Raw genomic sequence first — 20105 nt, 5'->3', positions numbered from 1 at the left:
ATGCACTAGGATCTTATAGGCCTTGTGCCTTATGAAGTCAGTGAGAAAGTTCTGAGAAGAATGGCTTTCTCAAGGAACTTGCCTAGAAAATATACATACATACATACATACATACATACACATACACACAGCCACACAGCTGACCAATTTTGACAGCTGTTGAAAAGAAGGGATGAATTTTGAAACCCTGAGCACTTGACATACTTAATTCCCATCACTAATGAGCTGCCAGAACGTATCCTGGCCTGCATTCTTGCTACTGTTAGGCTTGGCTAGTGTGTCCTTGTTTATGGTATCATTTGTTGGACTGACTTGCTTTAAGTTGCTAATTTAGCTGATGTAAGCTGCCATAGGTGAAACATGGAAATGAATGCTATTTAGTCAGTTCTGCATTTATGTGTTACTTGCATGCTTCCCACAGGTATCTGGTTGGCCACGGTTGAGAACAATCTTTGGCCAGGAGATTGCTTGTGTTTTTAATGGTAGTATATTTATACATGATGAATAATAAATACTTTTTGGATATGTTACTTTAAGCACTTTATGGATCTTTTGCCAGATATTAACTATAGACTTGGCCCAACTTCAAAAGTGAGGGTTTTTTGAGTTCCCCAATTTCAACAGGAGATTTAAACATATGTTTATATATTTCTCATTGAAATCAATGGAACCATGTAGATGCAGGGAAATGTTCAATGAATGTTGTCATAGGGATAACATGAACAAAACTATGAGTTAGGTTTCTTTTCTGGAACCACCAGTTTTTTAGAGGGATGGGAAACCCCTTTTTATTTCTCTTTTGCTCAGGAGGTTACCCTATAAATACAGAAGAACAAAAAGGCATTCATCTTTTTCTCCCTTCCATTTCCCATGGTAACTCATAAAAGAATACAGCTGCAGAGAAGAGAAACTTCTGCAAACCATTTTTTATTAGTGCATTAGTTTAATAGCACAGTAGGCCTTTATCTGATGTGTTTAATTGCATCCAGCCTGAAAAAAACAAGCATGTCTCTTGGAATGATGCTTGTTCCTTCCCTTCCCCACCTCATGGTCTAAGACACCATCTATGCTTTCGGCCTCATTTGCTTACTGAATAGAAATAAAATTCATATATTGATAATTTCACCCAAGTATTCATGCAAAGCCAGCTTTTAAGCTTGCTAATCTCTGAATTTAATACTATACATAATATTTCCAAAAAAGGTCAACTCAGGCTCGAAGGGAAACCTTTAAGGCCCATTTGCGTACAAACTCGCCTGCATAATAAACTATTTTTTCCCCTTTTGAAACTATGAAAAGTAATACTTAAAACTCCGTAACACAACCAGTAATTTAAACATGTGATTGTTCGCTGGTTGTAACTAATTGGTTGCATCATAAAAGATGTAATCCTCTTACTTTCACACATCTTAACAGGGAGGAAAAAATGTGCAACGTGACAAGGAAGCAGTCGCTCTGACGTTCAACGGCTCAAGCAGATGCTCTGTTACGCTCGGAAATAGCACGTACTTAATGACTTTAAAAGTAAGTGAAATATTCAGGCAGATTCTTGCGGATTTCAAGTCTGGCTGCCACTCAGGGCTCAGGTCCCTGCTATGCAAACAATATTAGCCTTTCCATTTGGACTAGGATAGAAATTGTAGCATGTCAAACGAACACATTCTCAACTATGTTATGAAGCATTCTCAACGACGTGACTAGCAAAGGTTAGATTCTGTAATTTGGTGATACAATTTCTTCAATGGTTCATAACTTATAATGCAGTTTTTGTTACATTCTTTCAAAGGTGACAAACGGGCAAGTATCTATTCACAAAATTTATATTAATCCCTTCATTCTGCAATCATGTTCTGGACAAAGCTATTTTTTCCCATGTGGCCGCAAGGCTTAGGAAAAGGTTCCCATTGCTTCCACTGGAAACAGTGGCGAACTTTGGGTCCCCAAATTTCATCAGCACCCTGTGTGATGCTAAAAAACTGGAGCTCTCCCTTTCGTGTTCCATTCAGCATCACTGTTGTAGCGCCCCCTGTGGTGACATCACCCTGTGTGGCCAAACTGGTTTACTACCCTAAAACTGCTTCTGCTGAAAACAATAGGAGGAAAGGGGGAAAGAGAGATTGACAGCAACCACCTACCCAGGTTGACTCAGAACTAAGTCCTACTGAATTCAATGGGGTTTAATCCCAAGTAAATGGGTTAGGATTGCAGCTGAGAAACTATGGGGCATGTCTAAATTTATCCCCTGTTTGTGGGCATATCAGAGGACCAGGACAACTTTGGGTTCTTTGGCGTCCAATCGTATCCCAGATTTCGCTGGTACGCTCCCAAACTGTCCCAACACATCTTCCCTTTGGCTCTCCTACTTAGTCCTGACTTGGTACCAGATACTGAGTTCTCAGAGAACAAACTAGGAACTTCACAGGTCAAGGACCTTGAACAGCAGGCAGAACTGGTGCTGAGGATTTTCTTAAGGGGCTTTGCAGGGGGACACCTGCGGAAAAACCCCTGAAGATGTCAGAGTAGGAGCTGGAGCTATAGTTAGAGTGTGGTCTAGGAGGCCAGAGCAGTGTTCGAAACTCCCATTGTGCTAGGTGCATTTTGCAACAGGGAATTTCATTAGCGTAAGCAGTTTCTCAGCTCTGGGTGCAGTACTGCGCCTAAAATTTCAGATTACAACTGCAGAGTGGAAGGAAAGGAGGACCTTTTTCTGCCTCCCCACTTCCAGCTACTCTCTGAAGACTGGAGAAGAGGCCCTCTTAAGAATATCAGGGGGGTGGGGGGAAGGACTAGACTATGTGAAAAATGAACATAATATTTTAGCTGCAGTTGATTCATTTACAGCTTTGTATTCTTGTTGTTAAAAAGTGCAGCTAGACATTCCGTTGTTGTGCCCATAACCTAGGTTTAAGGTGCCATTTAACTCCTAGCTTTCATATCTCGGTTTCTAACACTGGGCCAGAGTATATAAAGTATTATTCTTGAGTCTCCCAGTTGTTGGAAACAACACAGTCTGCACTCATTGTTCCTTATTCTAGTTTCCCCTTCTTGGTACCTTCCCTGAACTCACTATGGTATGGACCCTGGCATGTAGCCTGACTTTGCCTCTGAATCTTGTTTTGGACATAGACTGATTTTCTGGGTTTGACCTTAAGTTTGTTTGGTATATACTGCACCTGCCATCCTGCCCTCATTTGTGAGTGTTTGGTAAGAGGCTTATACCTCCTAGGACTGGGACCCTAGCCCCAGAGGACACCTGCTGGAGCCCCACATTGGTCCTGCTGACAATGGGGCACTGACATTGGTTGGGCTGGGGCATAGGAGACTTCAGTAGTAGCGGGGGGGGGGGGGGGCGAGAGATCTTACATCAGTAAGATCTCCAACATTTGAGTCCTGTCTCCAACATCAGAGAGGGATGTCCAATATATCCAATGACCCCCTACAATGCTCTTCCGGGGGCCTTAGCATTGCACCATTAATATCTCATCTTGTAATCACACGCATAGAGGAGGGAGTGGAAGAATGGTCAATAGCCGCAAGGCAGTGTTGTCAGCAATCCCCAGAAGAGATAAGTGTTACAATTACATGTTCATAGTGCAACCTTTGTTCATAAAGGAATAATCACTGCAAGTTACAAACACATAATTCTCCCTGAATTTTGCATTCTCCTTGACCAACACTATTTCGGACTATAGCAAGAGTCCTGTTTAATCCAGCATTTTTTTCTCATAGATGCCTACAGGAAACTCGTATGCAAGACATGAGCACATTAATTCATTTAGCCTATCACATAATATATTTAAATTGTTATTCATCTCTCTGGTAAGCAACTGGTGTAGTATGCAAATACTTTTACCAATGCCTAAATGAAGAATGATGACCTCATTAGTAATATTTAATGTGGTTGGCACATTCTATGTGGCTGGTGCCGAGGTGTGCCTTGTAAATTGTGGGGAGTGGAGGGCTGAATCAAGCCCATAAAATCATGTGTGCAGACTTCTCCTCAGAAAAGTAAATTGTAAAACTGGCATGTCCAGCGACTGCAAATGTTAATATTTGAAACTGCCCAGACTGAAGGACTTAAGAGTTAGTGTGCACTTATGAAGTCAGGGGGAAAGATTTCATAATGATTATATCCTACTATTGGACAGTGAATGAAAAGGAGAGTAAGAGAGAAGCATTTTTCACAACTGAGTTTTCAAAACTATTATGCCATTCCAAGTTCAGCTTGACTTGACCAGGCTTTGCCCTGGTGGAACAATGAGCCTAGCAGCCTTTGGCTGCAGTCAGGAGATATTTAATCTAGTGACCTCTTTGATGCAACTTATCCTGGAACAAATGATTTCATGCTTGCTGCTTTTGTAGGTAGGCAGTAAACCACTCAGGGGTGGAAGAATGATTAGGAACTTGGCACTTCTTATAATTTACTCAGGAAAACCTCAAGGTCTATCTGTGTAATAGGTACGATGCTCATGCTCTCAATTTTATAAAAGGTTACATATAAATAGAAAGTATGTAACTAGTGGGTACATTGTCCTACAATAACATCAATAACCAAGTACTTACAAGCCAGAGGTTGCCAAGGGTAAGCAACTTCAATGAAGGAGAACTCAGATCCATGTTCCATTCACCACTTCATAGCAATTATGAGTTCATGTTGCAGCAGTGGTTAGGGAATGGTCTGATAATAATTGTAGTGCAAGCCCAGAAGGGTAGAATTTAAACAAGCATTGTCCTTCTAAAGTTCAGAACCTAAACCCCAAAGAAATTACCAGGTAGGAACAGAGAGGTTGGAAAACTTTTGTTAATCATGCCTTTGGCAAAAATAAAAATAAAAAATCTGAATGTGGTTACAACATTACTGCTGCTATAATAGGGGGACGCTTCTGGTAAAGTAGTATCAGGAAGGGTGAAAGGAAGTGTGAAATTTGGCAGCTTCTCATGGCATCTTACAAAAGTCAGTAGTAAGATGTTTAAGATGAAGTTGGGACCGTGGTTCGCATTTTCCAATGAAGGTCAGTCCAGGCCTGCTCACCATTTATGTTTCACTTAACTAAATCAAGGACTGAAATGAATATAGTCTGAATCCCTGGAAACCCACTGCCAGTCAGTGTAGACAATAGTGAGTTAGGTAATCTGAGCAGCAGGAAAATGGAAATCACTTCCCTTGAATGTCAACCAACCACCACTGCCAGCCCATGTAGACAATACAGGTCTAGGAGAACCAACGGTCTGACTCATTTAAGGCAGCTTCCTTTGTTTCTATGAGCAAAGTCTAATTTAACATTGTCCTGAGTACTCTACAGAGCAGGGGCAGTATACCAGCACAATTATTGGTGAGTTTTCAAATGTGAAATTTGCACTATACTAGCTCCTGACATGGAGCTTCTTTTAAATTGTCATTTCCTTGTTCAGGAGAGATTGGCCACACTTCTCTTGTCACTGGTGAATTCTCCTCATTGCTACTGGGGATGTTCCCTCCCCATTCTCAAATGCAAGGTTTTTTGTTTGGGGAAGGGAGGTTCTGACAGAGAAAATGTTCTCAATGAAAACTTTTTTTAAAAAAAATCCCCGAAGCCCCAAATTATTTTTAAGACAAGCCCATCTAATAAAATAAATAAATTCATAAGATGAAGCCTGAATTCCAAAGAGCGCTTTGTTCAAAATAGGTGGCACAGTAGAAACATTGTTAAAATATCCAAAGGTCAGTCATGTGCTTGTCTCCTTTGAAACAATAAATGCAGAGATTTTATCTACTTCCTTTGAGCGTAAACTGAGTTTGGCATCGTAATGATGGCGTAAATCATTTCTTGTGCTGGAGAAGACAAAGGGATGCGCATTATGCTGTGGAATATTTAGCTTTGTAACTTCCAAATATACTGTTTGTGTTCAGGGATCCATTTTGGGAATTACTGACCTAGATGCTGAGTTTCATACGTACAGTAAAAATTGGATTACGCTCCATTGCTACTAATAGCAGATTTCATCTGATTTCCATGACAGTAGAAGCAAGATCCAACACAGCAAATATCAGTACAACTTCTCTTACACTCACCTTAACAAGTGATGTCCAAACTGGAAACCTGGCATAGCAATTATTCCACCTCCTTTTGCTTTGGGACTCAAGATAGCGAAGTCTCTCTCCCCAGGTTAATTCAGTGAACAAACACCCTAGCTAAACACCATTTATTATACACTGACCTTGAAGCTGGCGCCCTTTGAACAAATCTTTTGTTTTGCTTGGATGAGCTCTGGCACTGTTATCACATTTGGGTTGCTCATATCTGAAGGGAGAACGGGAAGAAGAAAAGACAACAAGGTAAAGTCAATTTAATTTGCAAAATCTATCACATCATAAATGATGTAGTCACACTGAAGTTTGGCAGAGTGCTCAGACTCAGGCGTTCCTCTACCACACATCTGCACAAATGCCAAATAAAGCACATGCTAGAAAACCATTAATTAAGACTCATGCCATTCCCTGAGATAAGCACTGCCGAGCAATTTCAGTGGGGGGGGGGGGACATTTCAAAAATGGGTCTAGAAAATGCTTGTGCCTGATCTCACGAGACTGTATAGCAGTTTCCTCTCTCTTAGGTAAATCTCTGGTACAACCATTTTTCCTTGTGCATCTATAAGAAACTGGGCTTGCAGTGTGCTATGAATCTGCTGCTATCTCCCATTTAAAATGGCCCTTTCTTCTTAATATGCCCAGTTCCTTCACAATTCTCAGCAAGCCCCTTGCTGAGGCTTTGATACAAGTGTACTCTTTTTGTGGTCTTTAAAGTGTCCCAAAATCCTTTGTTGGCTGCTATTCTGGAATTTATTTCATTAGTTATCTATAGATAACTTTTAAACAATGGGCAGGGGGGTTATTGTGTTGCTTGTTATTATATTATTATGTATTTTTGTGTTTTTATACTGTAAACCTCTCTGTGATGCTCGGATGAAGGGTGGTATATAAATTTAATAAATGGTAATGGTAATAATTGAGATTGTGCTAAAATATAAGCCTTCTGTCTTTATAGGCATATATGGCCATGCAAAGGAAAGGCAGATACCAAGAATCTGGAACTCTACCGCTGTATTTTATTGTGGGATTTAATCTGTATTGCTCACAGATAAAAGCTGAGATATAACAGTTTGAAATATGCTTTCTATGGTTCTGTGTTATGCATCTTTATCACTTGAAGAGCTCAAGGAATTGTAAGAAATTCATAAGCAATGAAAGGAAATGGGAATTTAAGCCAGCCATTGGCTGTGATTTGGGTGACAGTGTTACAGCTGATCCACTTGCAGTTGCTGTGAGATTTACTTCTCCTTTAAAAATGTCAGTGTTGAGAAAACAAGATTTGCAAAGGAAATGACAGATGCTTTAATCCTCATCTGATTATTAATTAATTATCTGGAAGGAATGATGCCAAACAACTAAGACCCACTGTGCATATATGTGTGTGTGTGTGTGTGTGTGTGTGTGTGTGTGTGTGTGTGTTTCTCTCAAATGCACAATGAGAGTGGAGCGGGAAGTTTGCTGTTAAACTAACACAAACTATATGGTGATGAATTTACAATGGTTTGATGATTCATATGAGCTACATCGAAGGAGAAAGGAGTTCGAATATACCTCAGGCACTAGAAAACCACCAACAAATAATACTCAGATTTATCTGTGATGTACTTTCTTTGAAGATTCCCTCCAGTTTTCAAGAGTAATGTAACTGAATGTTGTCTGTGAAAGGTGAGTGAAAAATGAACTATGGATTCAGACAGGCACTTTTTCCTGTTGTGTAGTGACTTCCAGATTTACCACAAGAAGGATTCAAAATGGAGCAGTCTTTTTAGAAAAGTCCCATTGTATGATGGACTCCTCCTAGGCAAAGATTTTGTAGACTGATGTGTCAATATAAAGTTTTGGGGTGTTTGTGTTCCTGCTTGGCTTTGTTACATTTCCTGTGCTATTGAACTCAATAATCTAAAGAACCTAGTGCTTGAACATGCTTGATCTGGTTTCTCCATTGTTTGATTTGGTACCACCCAGGCAATTGAGCTTTTTACCCAGTCATGGTAGAGAGTGTAGATTTTCCACTACACTCAAATTGAAAACTCCTTTCAAAGCCATCGTAACAAATCATAGAGTGCTTGGGCGCCATGCTAGCCATGAGAAAAATGACTGGTTGGAATGAAATAGTCCCCGCCTTCATTGTTTAATTTATCTTCTCATTGTCAGTGAGAAACTAGCCATTTCTGAAACTGGCCTATAGCCCATCAGATACAGATTGCTCCAGGAAGGTGCAATGCAATTTCATGCTCAGATGAGTGTGTGTCCTGTGGGTGAAAAAGACACCTTTAGAGTAAGGAGAACAGAAGCTGTTTTGATGGCAAGCTTTCGATGGAGTAGATGGTAATTGCTGATACATGACCTCTTTTAACCAGCCAAGTAAAGAATGAAAGAGAAATCTTTGAACTGGGTGCACTAATGTAGCATCTGGCAATTGGCCTGAACGCAGATTAATCTGATACCCCATCCTGCATTCTTCCCTTCTCTTTCTCTCTCTGCCTCCAGATTCCCCACAGCAACGGGCATTTCATGCTTAGACTTTGTGCTCTCTCTCTCTCTCTCTTTTTTTTACCAAGTCCAGATTTATGAGGGATTGTACTCAGCAACTGCCTATGTCTTATACAGAATAGCACACTGTTGGCAAATAAATCAGTTTGCAAGAAGAGGAGAGAGAGGCGCACATTATATTTATTTATTATAAACCCCACTATTTCTTCTATCTAGGGACTTAGATTGGCACACATACGGCTCCCATCCAAGCAATGCTCAGGCCTGCTTAGCATCTGCTATTGAGCCCTATCCTGCACCATCAGATCCTTCTATGCATTCTCTTTGTAAATAGGGTTAATGGTGGCTGCACCAGCAGTTGTAGGAAGAGAACAAACTGCAATATTTATAATGGTAGCTCTCCCAACCTGGAGGGCTGAAGACTGTATTTTTTTTAGAAAGTAAAGCTGATGTAATCAAAATTCAGACAAGAGTGCAAAGGCTACACAAGACATACATCCCATGAAGAGATGTGAAGGAGGGGAGAGGAGGCCAATAATAATAATAATAATAATAATAATAATAATAATAATAATAATAATAATAATTTACTATTTATACCCCACCCATCTGGCTGGGCTTCCCCAGCCACTCGGGGCCTAGAAAATGAAAAGAGGGATAGCAGAGCTACCTTTTAAATTCAAACTTCACAGCGTTGCCATACGTCTGGAATTTCCCAGAATATGGCAGTCAGAAATGTGGCAACCCTAAAGTTTAAGACTACAATCCTATGACCCATGGGAGGGTGTCCGAGGGCCCATAGGCTACATTGGCTCTCCCTCTCTGACAATAGAAATATCCATGGCCCAGACCCTACCAGTTTCAGAGCTTCAAAAGACTGCTGCTCAGTCATAAGATAAAATTCCAGAGGGGTTGTCATTTAATCTATTTCAACAAAGCTGCCAAAGAGTTTTGTAGTACCTCAAAGCTTTCAAAAAATAGTTTTGAGGTACACAAGACTCTTCATATTTCAGTCATGAGTGTAGGCTTTCATCTGCAGGAAGAAATGACAACTTTCAGGAAAAAACTGCTTTATCCCAAGTCAGACCATTGGGCCCATCTAGTTCTGTAGGGACTACAATGATGAGCAGCGATTTCCCAGGGATATTTTTATAGCCCTTTCTGGTGATGGGAGGAACTGAACTTGGGAGTCTTTTGCATCCAAAGCATGCGCTCTACTAAGGGGCAATAAAGTCCTCCTCCAACTGAGAGTTTGAAATTCATTTTGAACAATGAATGCCTAGTCTGGCCTTCTAAAACTGATTCTCTCAAAAACATTGTTTTGCATAGGAAGAAGAAAAAGATCGGTCTTTAAAACCACTTGTGCTTGCATCAAGTGAAACATGCTGCCTTGGCTTTTGGTGGGCTTCCATACAAGCATTCCTAAAGAAGCCCAAGCCCACATTGTTTCCTTTGGAAAGCGATACTTTGCTTGCCTGCATCTGCTAAACATGGCCCACAACTCTTCCCCGCATTTCTGGCTCTGCTGAAATTCATGAACTTCAACTTACTATTTAACAACATGTTAAAAATACATTTCTTCTTTCTACTGCTTCCAGCACTGTTGCTCCATTGAAGTTAATCATGTGAAAATAGGCTGAGGGGACTGTTTCTGGGAAATAATGGAAATGTTTCTGAGGTTATATTTCTTTTCTTACAGGGATCCTGGCAGGTCTGATTTTTCTTTCCTTTACTACCAGACAGCAAGTGATTGCATTTTCTCATATATATGCCACATTTTGCTACCCAAAGTGCTTTATAATCTTATTTTATCATTTACAGGCCACTTTTTTCCTACTCAGATTGCTTTACAGTCTTGTAGCTTCTTGTGTTAACCATGTGAGGTTCACGAATGTTGTTTCAATTTCACAGTAGGGGACTGAAGTTGAGAGATGGTGACTGGCCCAAGGCCATACACAGAGTCCATAAGTAAGCTGAGATTTTTACTAATGCCCAAGCATAGTTTTGCATTGCCACAGCACAAGGGTCTGACGTTAATATATGTGCTGGGAGGGCCTCATGTTATTACATGCAATATCAAGATGTAATCACAGCTGCCACTTTTCCATTTGAAGTAAGAGGGAAATCAATGAAAATGGTGGTAATTAATGAAGGAGATCAATAAAAAGAATGATGCTGCAATCAGAATCCACAGTTGGGCAACAAGAATGCAATCTACATTGTACCAAAGTCAGCAACAATTTTTCCATTGTTTTTAATGGATCGTGATTGTAACCCTCAGTCTTCACCTCTTACCAATCAAGGTATTGTTAGTGCAATCAAAATTTTATACACACACACACACACACACACACACACACTTCTATGTTGCATTTCAACATTTTTAAAAAGTCTAGATTGCAAGGTTAAGATTTAGTTTAGGGTGAAAAACTGAATGCACCAATTAAATTTGGGATCATCATATTTTGGATGTGTATTGAATTGTTGGGATGCTGTTTTGTAGTACCATTATTTAGTCTATATTGTGTGATGTTACTGTCACTTTAACTGTGCAATTCTATACATGCCTACTTATAAGTAAGCCCCATTGAGCTTAATGGAAATTACACCCAAGTATGTAGGATAGCAGCATAAGAATGCCTCTTGACATTTTATTGTAAGGCAATTAAATTGGCAGTTGTATGAACATTTTGAATTATGGTGCTGGAGGAGACTCTTGAGAGTCCCATGGACTGCAAGAAGATCAAACCTATCCATTCTTAAGGAAACCAGCCCTGAGTGCTCACTGGAAGGACAGATCCTGAAGCTGAGGCTCCAATACTTTGGCCACCTCATGAGAAAAGAAGACTCCCTGGAAAAGACCCTGATACTGGGAAAGATTGAGGGCACAAGGAGAAGGGGGCGACAGAGGACGAGATGGTTGGACAGTGTTATAGAAGCTACCAACAGGAGTTTGACCAAACTGCAGGAGGCAGTGGAAGACAGGAGTGACTGGCATGCTCTGGTCTATGGGGTCACGAAGAGTCGGACATGACTAAACGACTAAACAACAACAACAATGAACATAATAGTTGTTTAACATGATTGCTTCTCAATATAGCATGCTATACATGGGTTCACATAAATGAGTGTCATATGGTCTGTCACACCATTCACAATCTTACCTCCCCTTCCCCAATTTATCTCTATTCCCTAGGAAATAGAACAAGGAATAAATGCCAATGATAATCTCCCTCCAAAATCCCTTACCTTGTTGATGTACCAGGTATGGGGCGTCCTGTATCAACAAGAACACACCAGCAGTAACCCGTAGAAGGGTGACACTGCACTGGCTTGTAAAGACCACCACTGGCACACTCTGGAATGAACACATTGTCTTTCTGAGGTTGTTTAGCTTCTTCTAATGCTGACTGAAGCTCTTGATCGCATGATGCCGCGGCTGGAAAGAAAAGAACAATAAAGCTATGGAATCGCCTATAGACTGATCAACTAGCTGGTAGATTAGCCAAGCAGCCAAATTAAAATAGAGTCTGGAGGTATGGCACCAGTCACATGAACCTTCACTGGCAGTCTGATAGGGTGAGCTCAGTCAAAAGTCTCCCTTCATTTATTTAAAATATTTGCACACCACCTTTCATTTTAAAAAATTGCAAGGTATTTCACAATAATGCAATTCATTTAAGGTGCATCACTTTGTCAGTTTTTTGGGATGACTAGGTCTTCATTTGAAAGGGACGTGGGTGGTGCTGTGGGTTAAACCACAGGGCCTAGGACTTGCTGATCAGAAGGTCGGTGGTTCGAATCCCCGCAATGGGCTGAGCTCCCGTTCCTCGGTCCCAGCTCCTGCCAACCTAGCAGTTCGAAAGCACGTCAAACTGCAAGTAGATAAATAGGTACCACTCCGGCTGGAAGGTAAACAATGTTTCCGTGCGCTGCTCTGGTTCGCCAGAAGCGGCTTAGTCATGCTGGCCACATGAACTGGAATCTGTCTGTGGACAAATGGCAGATCCCTCGGCCTATAGAGCGAGATGAGCGCTGCAACCCCAGAGTCGGTCACAACTGGACTTAATGGTCAGGGGTCCCTTTACCTTTAACTAGGTCTTCATTTGAATTATAAATGTTTTCCCTTTGGTTCACTGCATATGTTGAACACCCATATTCCTAGAGATTAGCAGCTTCTACAATAAGCGTGATTCTGCACCAGTCCGCTTAGAAGTATGCCCTGCCTAGTTCAATAGGACTTACTCCCAGTTAAGTGGGTATAGGCTTGCAACCTAAAGTAAGGTTACCAGATTTTTTTTCAATGAATCCAGGGGCACTTTTCAACTTCCTACTAAATAGATGGATTTTGTCTAGGGACTGATTTGTAAATCCAGGGACTGTCCCTGGGAAACGGGGATGTCTGGTAACCTTAACCTAAAGGCCTTTCCAGTTGTGGCTCACCAACTGCAGAACACTCTCCCCAGTAAGGTCTGCCTGGCAGCTTCACGGACATCTTTTTGGCCTCAGGTAAAATATGTTTTCCTTCCCCAGCCCTTTGATGGACTGAGCTGATTACATTGTGTTGTTAATGTGCTGCCAAAGCTTTATGTTGCAGTTGGGAAGGGTTCTTTTGAATTATAAAGATTTTAATGTTTTATTTGCTGCCTTTCCTTCCTTTGGGAGGAAGAGCAGGATATACATTTAATACATACATACATACATACATACATACATACATACATACATACTGTACATACATACATAAATGGGACTTTTCTTCTTTCTTTTTCCTTTATGGTATAATATAATTATCTTTTTGTTTTAAAATGTAAGTCGCTTGGAGAACTTCTTAGGTACCAAGTGACCAATAAATCATAATAATCATAGTCATAATAATCATAACCCTAATACTGCAGAAAATTACAAGGGCACCTGTACCCACCTTTAACGTATCCAACTGCTATACACATATTTCCTCTCAGTTGCCTAAATCCCAGGAACATGCACACGACAAACATTAACAATAACATCCCCTTGCTGATAGTTCTCCTTTTCTCATTAATATAATGAGCCACAAATGGACAATTTGAAAAGGCTACTTTCCAGAGCTTTAATTAAGCTTTGACATTCAATGCAGTTGCTCCACAGAAACCCAGTAACAAGACACCAGTGACTTTAAAAAAACAAAAAACGAGTCCTGCAAAGTGAGACATGTCAACCACTGTGAAGTAATGTAAGTATGTCCAGCATTTAAGAAAAAGAAAAATTCCCTGTAGTGGTTAAATTTGGTTCACAAATATCACAAAACTGTAGTTCTTTACTGTGACCCTTCCATTTCAAGTAATTTCAGCTTAGCATCCTAAACTTCCCAAACTTAAAGCAAATGCTCAACTAAGCAAAGTAAGAAAATGGTTAGTGTATCTCTCAGAAGATAGATAGACAGTCTAGTTCTAAAATTTGCCTCACAAACAGCCCTACTTCAGGGAAGGCTGGTCCATTAGCATCAATGGGGCACTGCCCCACCAACCTCATCCTGTTCTACCTGCTTTCCTTCTTATAACCAGTCGAGGGCACAGCTGTCAGTTTCCCCTTCTGGACACAACTATAATTAGTTGGCTTCACACATCAATGGTCCTTCCTATATTTTTCCTTGGTCATCCCACCTTCTACCCTACCACTGGCTCTTTGGGTTCCATTGCCCCCTGAGAGTTAGCACATGCTGAGGCAGCAGGGACAGTACAAGCTGCAGCAGGCAGAATTCTTCCATCAGGTTTCACTAACCATGAAAGATTGGTTCATAAGACTTGGCATTTGGCATTGATGGTAAAATATATTGCATTTGTGCATATACACCAGAAGTGGGAACAGGCCAAGGGGACAAATATGGCCCCCAAACCTCTTTCTCTGGCCCTCAGAACTCTCCTGAGGCCAGACCTCTCACTGGCCTAGGTTTGGACCATGAAAGTGTTTTGCCTGCTTCACACCCTCCGTGAATGTTTTTGCTCAGTTGCATAGGGCCTCTTGCTTGCCTGGATAGAGAGGGATGCATAAGTGGGTGTAGGAACTAGCCTATAGTATTACATTCTTTGCATTGCCCATTTTTGGCCTCTGGCTCTGCCCACCACTGGAATATAACCCTCTGGCTGAGAAGGGTTTATTACCCTTGATGTACATACAGTGGTACCTCAGGTTAAGTACTTAATTCATTCCGGAGTTCCGTTCTTAACCTGAAGCACTACTTTAGCTAATGGGGCCTCCTGCTGCTGCCGCGCCATCGGAGCACGATTTCTGTTCTCATCCTGAAGCAAAGTTCTTAACCTGAGATACTATTCTGGGTTAGCGGGGTCTGTAACCTGAAGCGTATGTAACCTGAAGCGTATGTAACCCGAGGTACCACTGTAATGGAAAGTGACATAAAAAACATTTCCATAAATCTTTGTTCTCCATATATTTGTAAGGCATTATAAAATAGAGTCCCTTTTGCTGCTCTCCTAAAAAAGGCTATGGATTGGATTCTAAAGTATATGTTGACTTATGTACAAAGTTCAAAGTACATAACTACAAAAATGCACACAAAAGTTAAGATTTCCTTTTCTTCCTTCTCCTGCACCTCCTAAAGTCTCTCTGGGGGTGTCAAGAAACCGGTTCCCCTGAATGGTGTAGGATGTAGCACAAGAGGTCAGATGAGCAAAGAATTGACTGAAATTGCATAGACCTCATTATCGGAAATTTCAGTTCAAGCCTGGAAGGTACTTTCCTATACCCATGTTGACTATTGTGAATCAAAACATGAGAATCAGAGACCCAGGAGCTTTTCTGTGTTTGAGCTTGCAGAGAATGCCTAATGTACAGCTGCTTGTTGGATATTTAGCACTCTTGGAATTTAGGTACATTCTTGTGGCCTAACAAAATTCTCAGGGCTCCAGCCTGCCTTCATTTGCATATGCTTTCTAGCTCAGCTGAGTAAAAGAAGCTGCATCTAGCAGATGCAATCATTTAGCTCTGCGGTTTCCTATGGGACTATCACGCTGTTTATAGGAGTTGGCCTTTTGGAAGTGCATTTTGAAGAAAATGCACACTAGAAACGGAATACTCCAAACACATGTTTACTTCTGGTTCATCAGGAATGCAATCACAATCTTATCTTCCTGTAACATCTCGCCATATCTATATTTAGCACAGTTTTGAATTAGGTTATTTTTTAAAAAAACAGACTCAATATAAACTTCTTCTATACCGTGTCATCAGAAATTTGCCACTTAAGCCACAATCATTGAAAGTAAATTAGATTAACTTTTACCAGAGCTATGCAACCTGTTCACACAACTCTGGGAATGTTAAAGTCTCTCTTTTCTTTTCTTTTCCACTCGTCTGTCACCCTTAATTTCCGCAAATTTCCGGGTCGGCGCCATCGCCGAATGGCGGACTCCCTCCGAGCTCCGGAGGGAGCCTGCACGGCAGGGGCTGGGTCCTACCGCACCGGCGATGCGGGGACCCTTAAAAACCACGGCCACGGGGGCCGTGGACATGGAGACTCGGCTGACACCGTTAGCGCCCTCCCGACTCGTGAAGGAGCCTTTTTAAAGGCTACGGATCGGGTGCCGGGGAGAAGCGTGGTGTTTTGAGTCCTCTGCTATCCCTGCCGTGCGAAGCCGCATGCCATTCGGCGGAGAGCGCTGGCTTCTTCCTTTGAAAATTCGGACCTAAAAGAACAACCTGTAAGTAATTGGAACTTGGATTAAAAAGAGGGACAAAAATTTTAAAAATTTCGGAGCGAGCGGGGGAGGCGCAAAAAAGGAAGTCAGCCACCCCCTCCATTGTAGAAGGGTCAAAGCAAAGGATCTGATAACTAAGATCGGAGTAACATCATTTTGGCAAGTTTTTAACCTCACGAGTGAAGAATATGAGATTGAGCTGGAGGAGGAAAGTAGAATTCGGACTTAAAAACAACCCCCCCTGGAACCCCGGGAGCGATCGATGACGGAGTTTGGAGAGGAGAAAGGCAAGTTTTGACAGCTGTCAAAGAGCTGTCAAAGCGGAAAATAAGATAGAGACTATGTTACAAGGACTTTGCTGGTTATATTTGTTATAAATTGGATACAAATTGTTTTAAATAAGGATTACAAAGTTACTAGGGCTAATGGATGCGATCTGGAAGAGAACTCAGCTTTTGCAATCCACCTAGAGGAGCCGAGGGACATTACAAGTTTTAGCTGGAAATTGGAACTGAACTGTTTATCTCCTGGGAAACTGCAGAAATGGAACATTATTATGACTACAGAGGCCACTACACCGAAGAAGACAATGGAATCATCTGTTGTGGAATGAAAGGAACTTGACGTAATGTTTTGTTTCTGAATAACAAGCCTCTGTAAAGGAACTAACTTTTGGAATTAGGACATTTGTGCAGGAAAACAGGGACAGAAAGAAATAGAAAGAGGAGTGTGATCAATAAGAACAACAAAATAACAAGAATTGGACCAAGTTAAAAGTGGGGACATTTGGGACATCCAGATTTGACAAGCTTAAGGATTATAATTTGGAGTTTTTCACTCCTGGATATAAAAATCTGGATGGAAAAAATGGGCCTCTCTTTGAGACAGAATCCTTCCATGATTGGACATTCGAAACTAAAGAGGACTGGCAAAGGACTATGATTCAGAGAGACGTGGAAATATCGGACATTGAGGAACATTGGGAACGCAACCGGGAAAAGGGGGGGTGGGAAATGTGGAATCCTTAAAGGCGTAAACTACGTTTTATTTAGGCTATATACATCTACATGGTATTCTAAAGGGGGGAACTCGTGGTGGGAATAAGCCGATTTTAGGGGAATGGAAAATAATGTTTTTTAAAAAAAAAAAAATTTGGGTTAAGGATAACAAGTTTGAATTGAGGAGAAGAACTTGTTGAGATCATTTGAGAGATTGGGAATACAAGGGGGGGAGGGAAGGGGAAGTCCTGAAAGGATGTAATTGGAAAAAGATTTGAAATTGGATGTTTTATTAATTTGTAATTAATTGGAAAACTTTAATAAATATTATCAAAAAAAAAAAAATTTCCGCAAAATTTCCTTTTTTAAAGAAAAGTGGCTTTATTGAAGTAAGCATTAGAAAACTGTATTTTTCATGATAGCATCTCTTTTTATGAAAGGTTCTTCATCTAGATTAAAGTTCACCACAGTATTTCTTAAGTCCTCTACATGAACTGTCAGTGTATTTATAAAACATGATTAACAATAAATAAATATATTAGTATGGTTGATTCTTTTACAGGACAGGCTTAGTTCTACTATTTTGTATATACCATTTTGTGTACACACACACAGCAAAATGTAATGTAAGTGAACACTCACCAGGGCTCAGTCCCCAGAAACTGTTTTCAGTTTTCAACTTGGTTTTAGAATATGCATGTTACAGAAGCTAAGAACCACTGAGCACACTCAGAGTGCCTTTCCCCTGTGCCTAGAAAGCATGGATTTTCTAAAATAGGTCCCTTTCTAAAAATACCTGTTTTAGAAAATATGGAAAGTGCTAGTGACTGTACAAGTGTAAAAGATAATGCCTGCCTCCTTCCCTCAATATAAACTGTGGACCTTTTGAGTTGAATCTTCCTCACTAAACCCTGTAAAGAAAAACTTTGCAAAGAAAACCCTGTAAAGAAAATCTAAAACAGAAAAAAGTATTAAGATTATCATTGTGTATAGTTGTTGGCCTGACTTAACCTGGTTACGTTAATAACTTATCCTTAGTATCTGTCTGGTTTGGTTTATTTTTTAATTGATATTTTCAGAAAAGTTTAATGAGTCATAAAACAGGGCAGCTAAGACGGTAACATCATCAGCCAATATAAAATCAAACCAATATGATATAAGCTGACCTAGCAACTGGCCCAGTACTAAAACTCTACAATGGCCTGTGCATGTGTGTTGCATTTATGTGTTTATTTTTATATCTCTTTCGCTGGCGATGAAAGCTGGCTCAGAAGTTCTGGCAGCAGCCCTATCTCAAAAAGGAGGGCATTCCATAAATGGGATGCCAGTACAGAGAATGAATATATAAATACACACACATCTATATTATCTATTTCTATGTAATAGTAAATGAATCACAGCTGTACAGACTTACAATTTCAATTTTATGAAAGAACAGCATTCTCTCCATTGATAATATGTTTCATTTTCAAGTGTTATTAGACCTTAAAAGATGGATTTTTTTTTTAAAAAAAATATTGCATGGTCTCTATACACTTTTCAAAATGTGACTGTGTCTACAGTGTTACTCATACTTACCCAAGAGAAAGCCTGAATGAACATAGTCGGACTCACCTCTGCCTAAAGGTGCACAGAATTCTTATTGGACAATTGTTTGAAACAAATATTAGCTGAACTTAAACCCTCACAGAGGCTTTGGCAATGACAGAATTGGCTTTGTTTTCTAAGACATGCCACATCAAGCACCAGCCGAAGCAAGCCTTGTATTTACTAAGAATGCATGAAAATCATCATCTATTGATACTGACAACATCTGCTGATATTTAACACCAAGCAGGAAATATAAATGAGAAAACGAGTTTCCCTTTGGAAGCCACACTATCCAGACAAGGAACGTGACTTTGTGTGGAACTTGTCATTGTGTAGTTGACCATATCTGATAAGCATGACCATAACTGACTTGCAAAGGCAAGTCTCATCCAAAGGAAAAAATTGTAAACAGACTAAAGAACTACCTACTCTGGAAGAATGGCAGACCAAGGTGACTGAATTTATGGGACTGGCAGAGATGACCGGCAGAATTCGTGACCAGAGGAGAGAGACAGTGGAAGAGGACTGGAAAAAATTTAAAATTTACCTTAAAAATTGTTGTAAAATTTCGGAATGTTAAGATGTCAAGGGATTTGATATAAAGAATTACAGCTGCAAAAATTTATGCTTAAGAAAATTTTAAAGAGAATTAAATATAAAAATGGATGAAGGATTGCTAAAAAATTTTAAAACAAGGATGCAGTGAAGGGGAGGTATGGGGAAGTCGTGTTATGTTTGTTTGTTTTTTGTTTATGTTGCAAAATTAATAAAAATTATTTAAAAAAAAAAAATAGAATCTTGACAAGGTGATCCTGAGCAGCACAGTGCAAATGAGATGCTGGCCAGGGATGGCTGAACCAAGCCAAAGGTAACTGTGCCTATATTGTTTTCCTGCAAGGACTAAATGTCACACCTAGAAAAGGGGAAACTGATGCTGGAATAAAGTAATCACATAATAAAAAAAAAAAAGAAAAAGAAAAAATTGTAAACAACAGTATTTCATCTGATGTGTGGCTTCAACACTTTTCCCAGCTATACACACCCTCAAATACTGCTAATTCCTGCTAATTGAAGAATGATCATCTAGCTAGTTGGGATCCTGTTACGGAATCAGAGTGCCTACAGCTAATTAAAACATTAAAAAATGGCAAAGCTCCCCCCTGAGGTATTTAAATCAAATGCCCAATGGTGGGCCATCTTTTTGGCCAAACTTTTTACGGCAATAAACAACACATGTAAAATTCCAGCAAACTGGAA

The 20105-nt window shown here is 40.3% G+C and overlaps 1 protein-coding gene across 2 annotated transcripts in view; it reads right to left on the bottom strand.

Annotated features, from left to right (window-relative positions):
- The window catches only part of SMOC2 (SPARC related modular calcium binding 2), a 134501-nt gene that overhangs the window by 28502 nt on the left and 85894 nt on the right, over positions 1–20105 (bottom strand). For both annotated transcript variants that reach the window (XM_081855869.1, XM_081855870.1), the window contains 2 exons: positions 11813–12002; positions 6199–6281 (listed from right to left, as the gene is read on the bottom strand). In XM_081855869.1, the coding sequence (XP_081711995.1) occupies positions 6199–6281; positions 11813–12002 (273 nt within the window). The remainder of the gene's footprint in view (positions 1–6198; positions 6282–11812; positions 12003–20105) is intronic.

This window comes from Podarcis erhardii, assembly GCF_964252035.2.
Source record: "Podarcis erhardii genome assembly, chromosome: 3".
Taxonomy (NCBI): Eukaryota; Metazoa; Chordata; class Lepidosauria; order Squamata; family Lacertidae; genus Podarcis; species Podarcis erhardii.
Note: the sequence above shows the minus strand (reverse complement) of the source record. Positions and strands in the feature narration are given on the sequence as shown.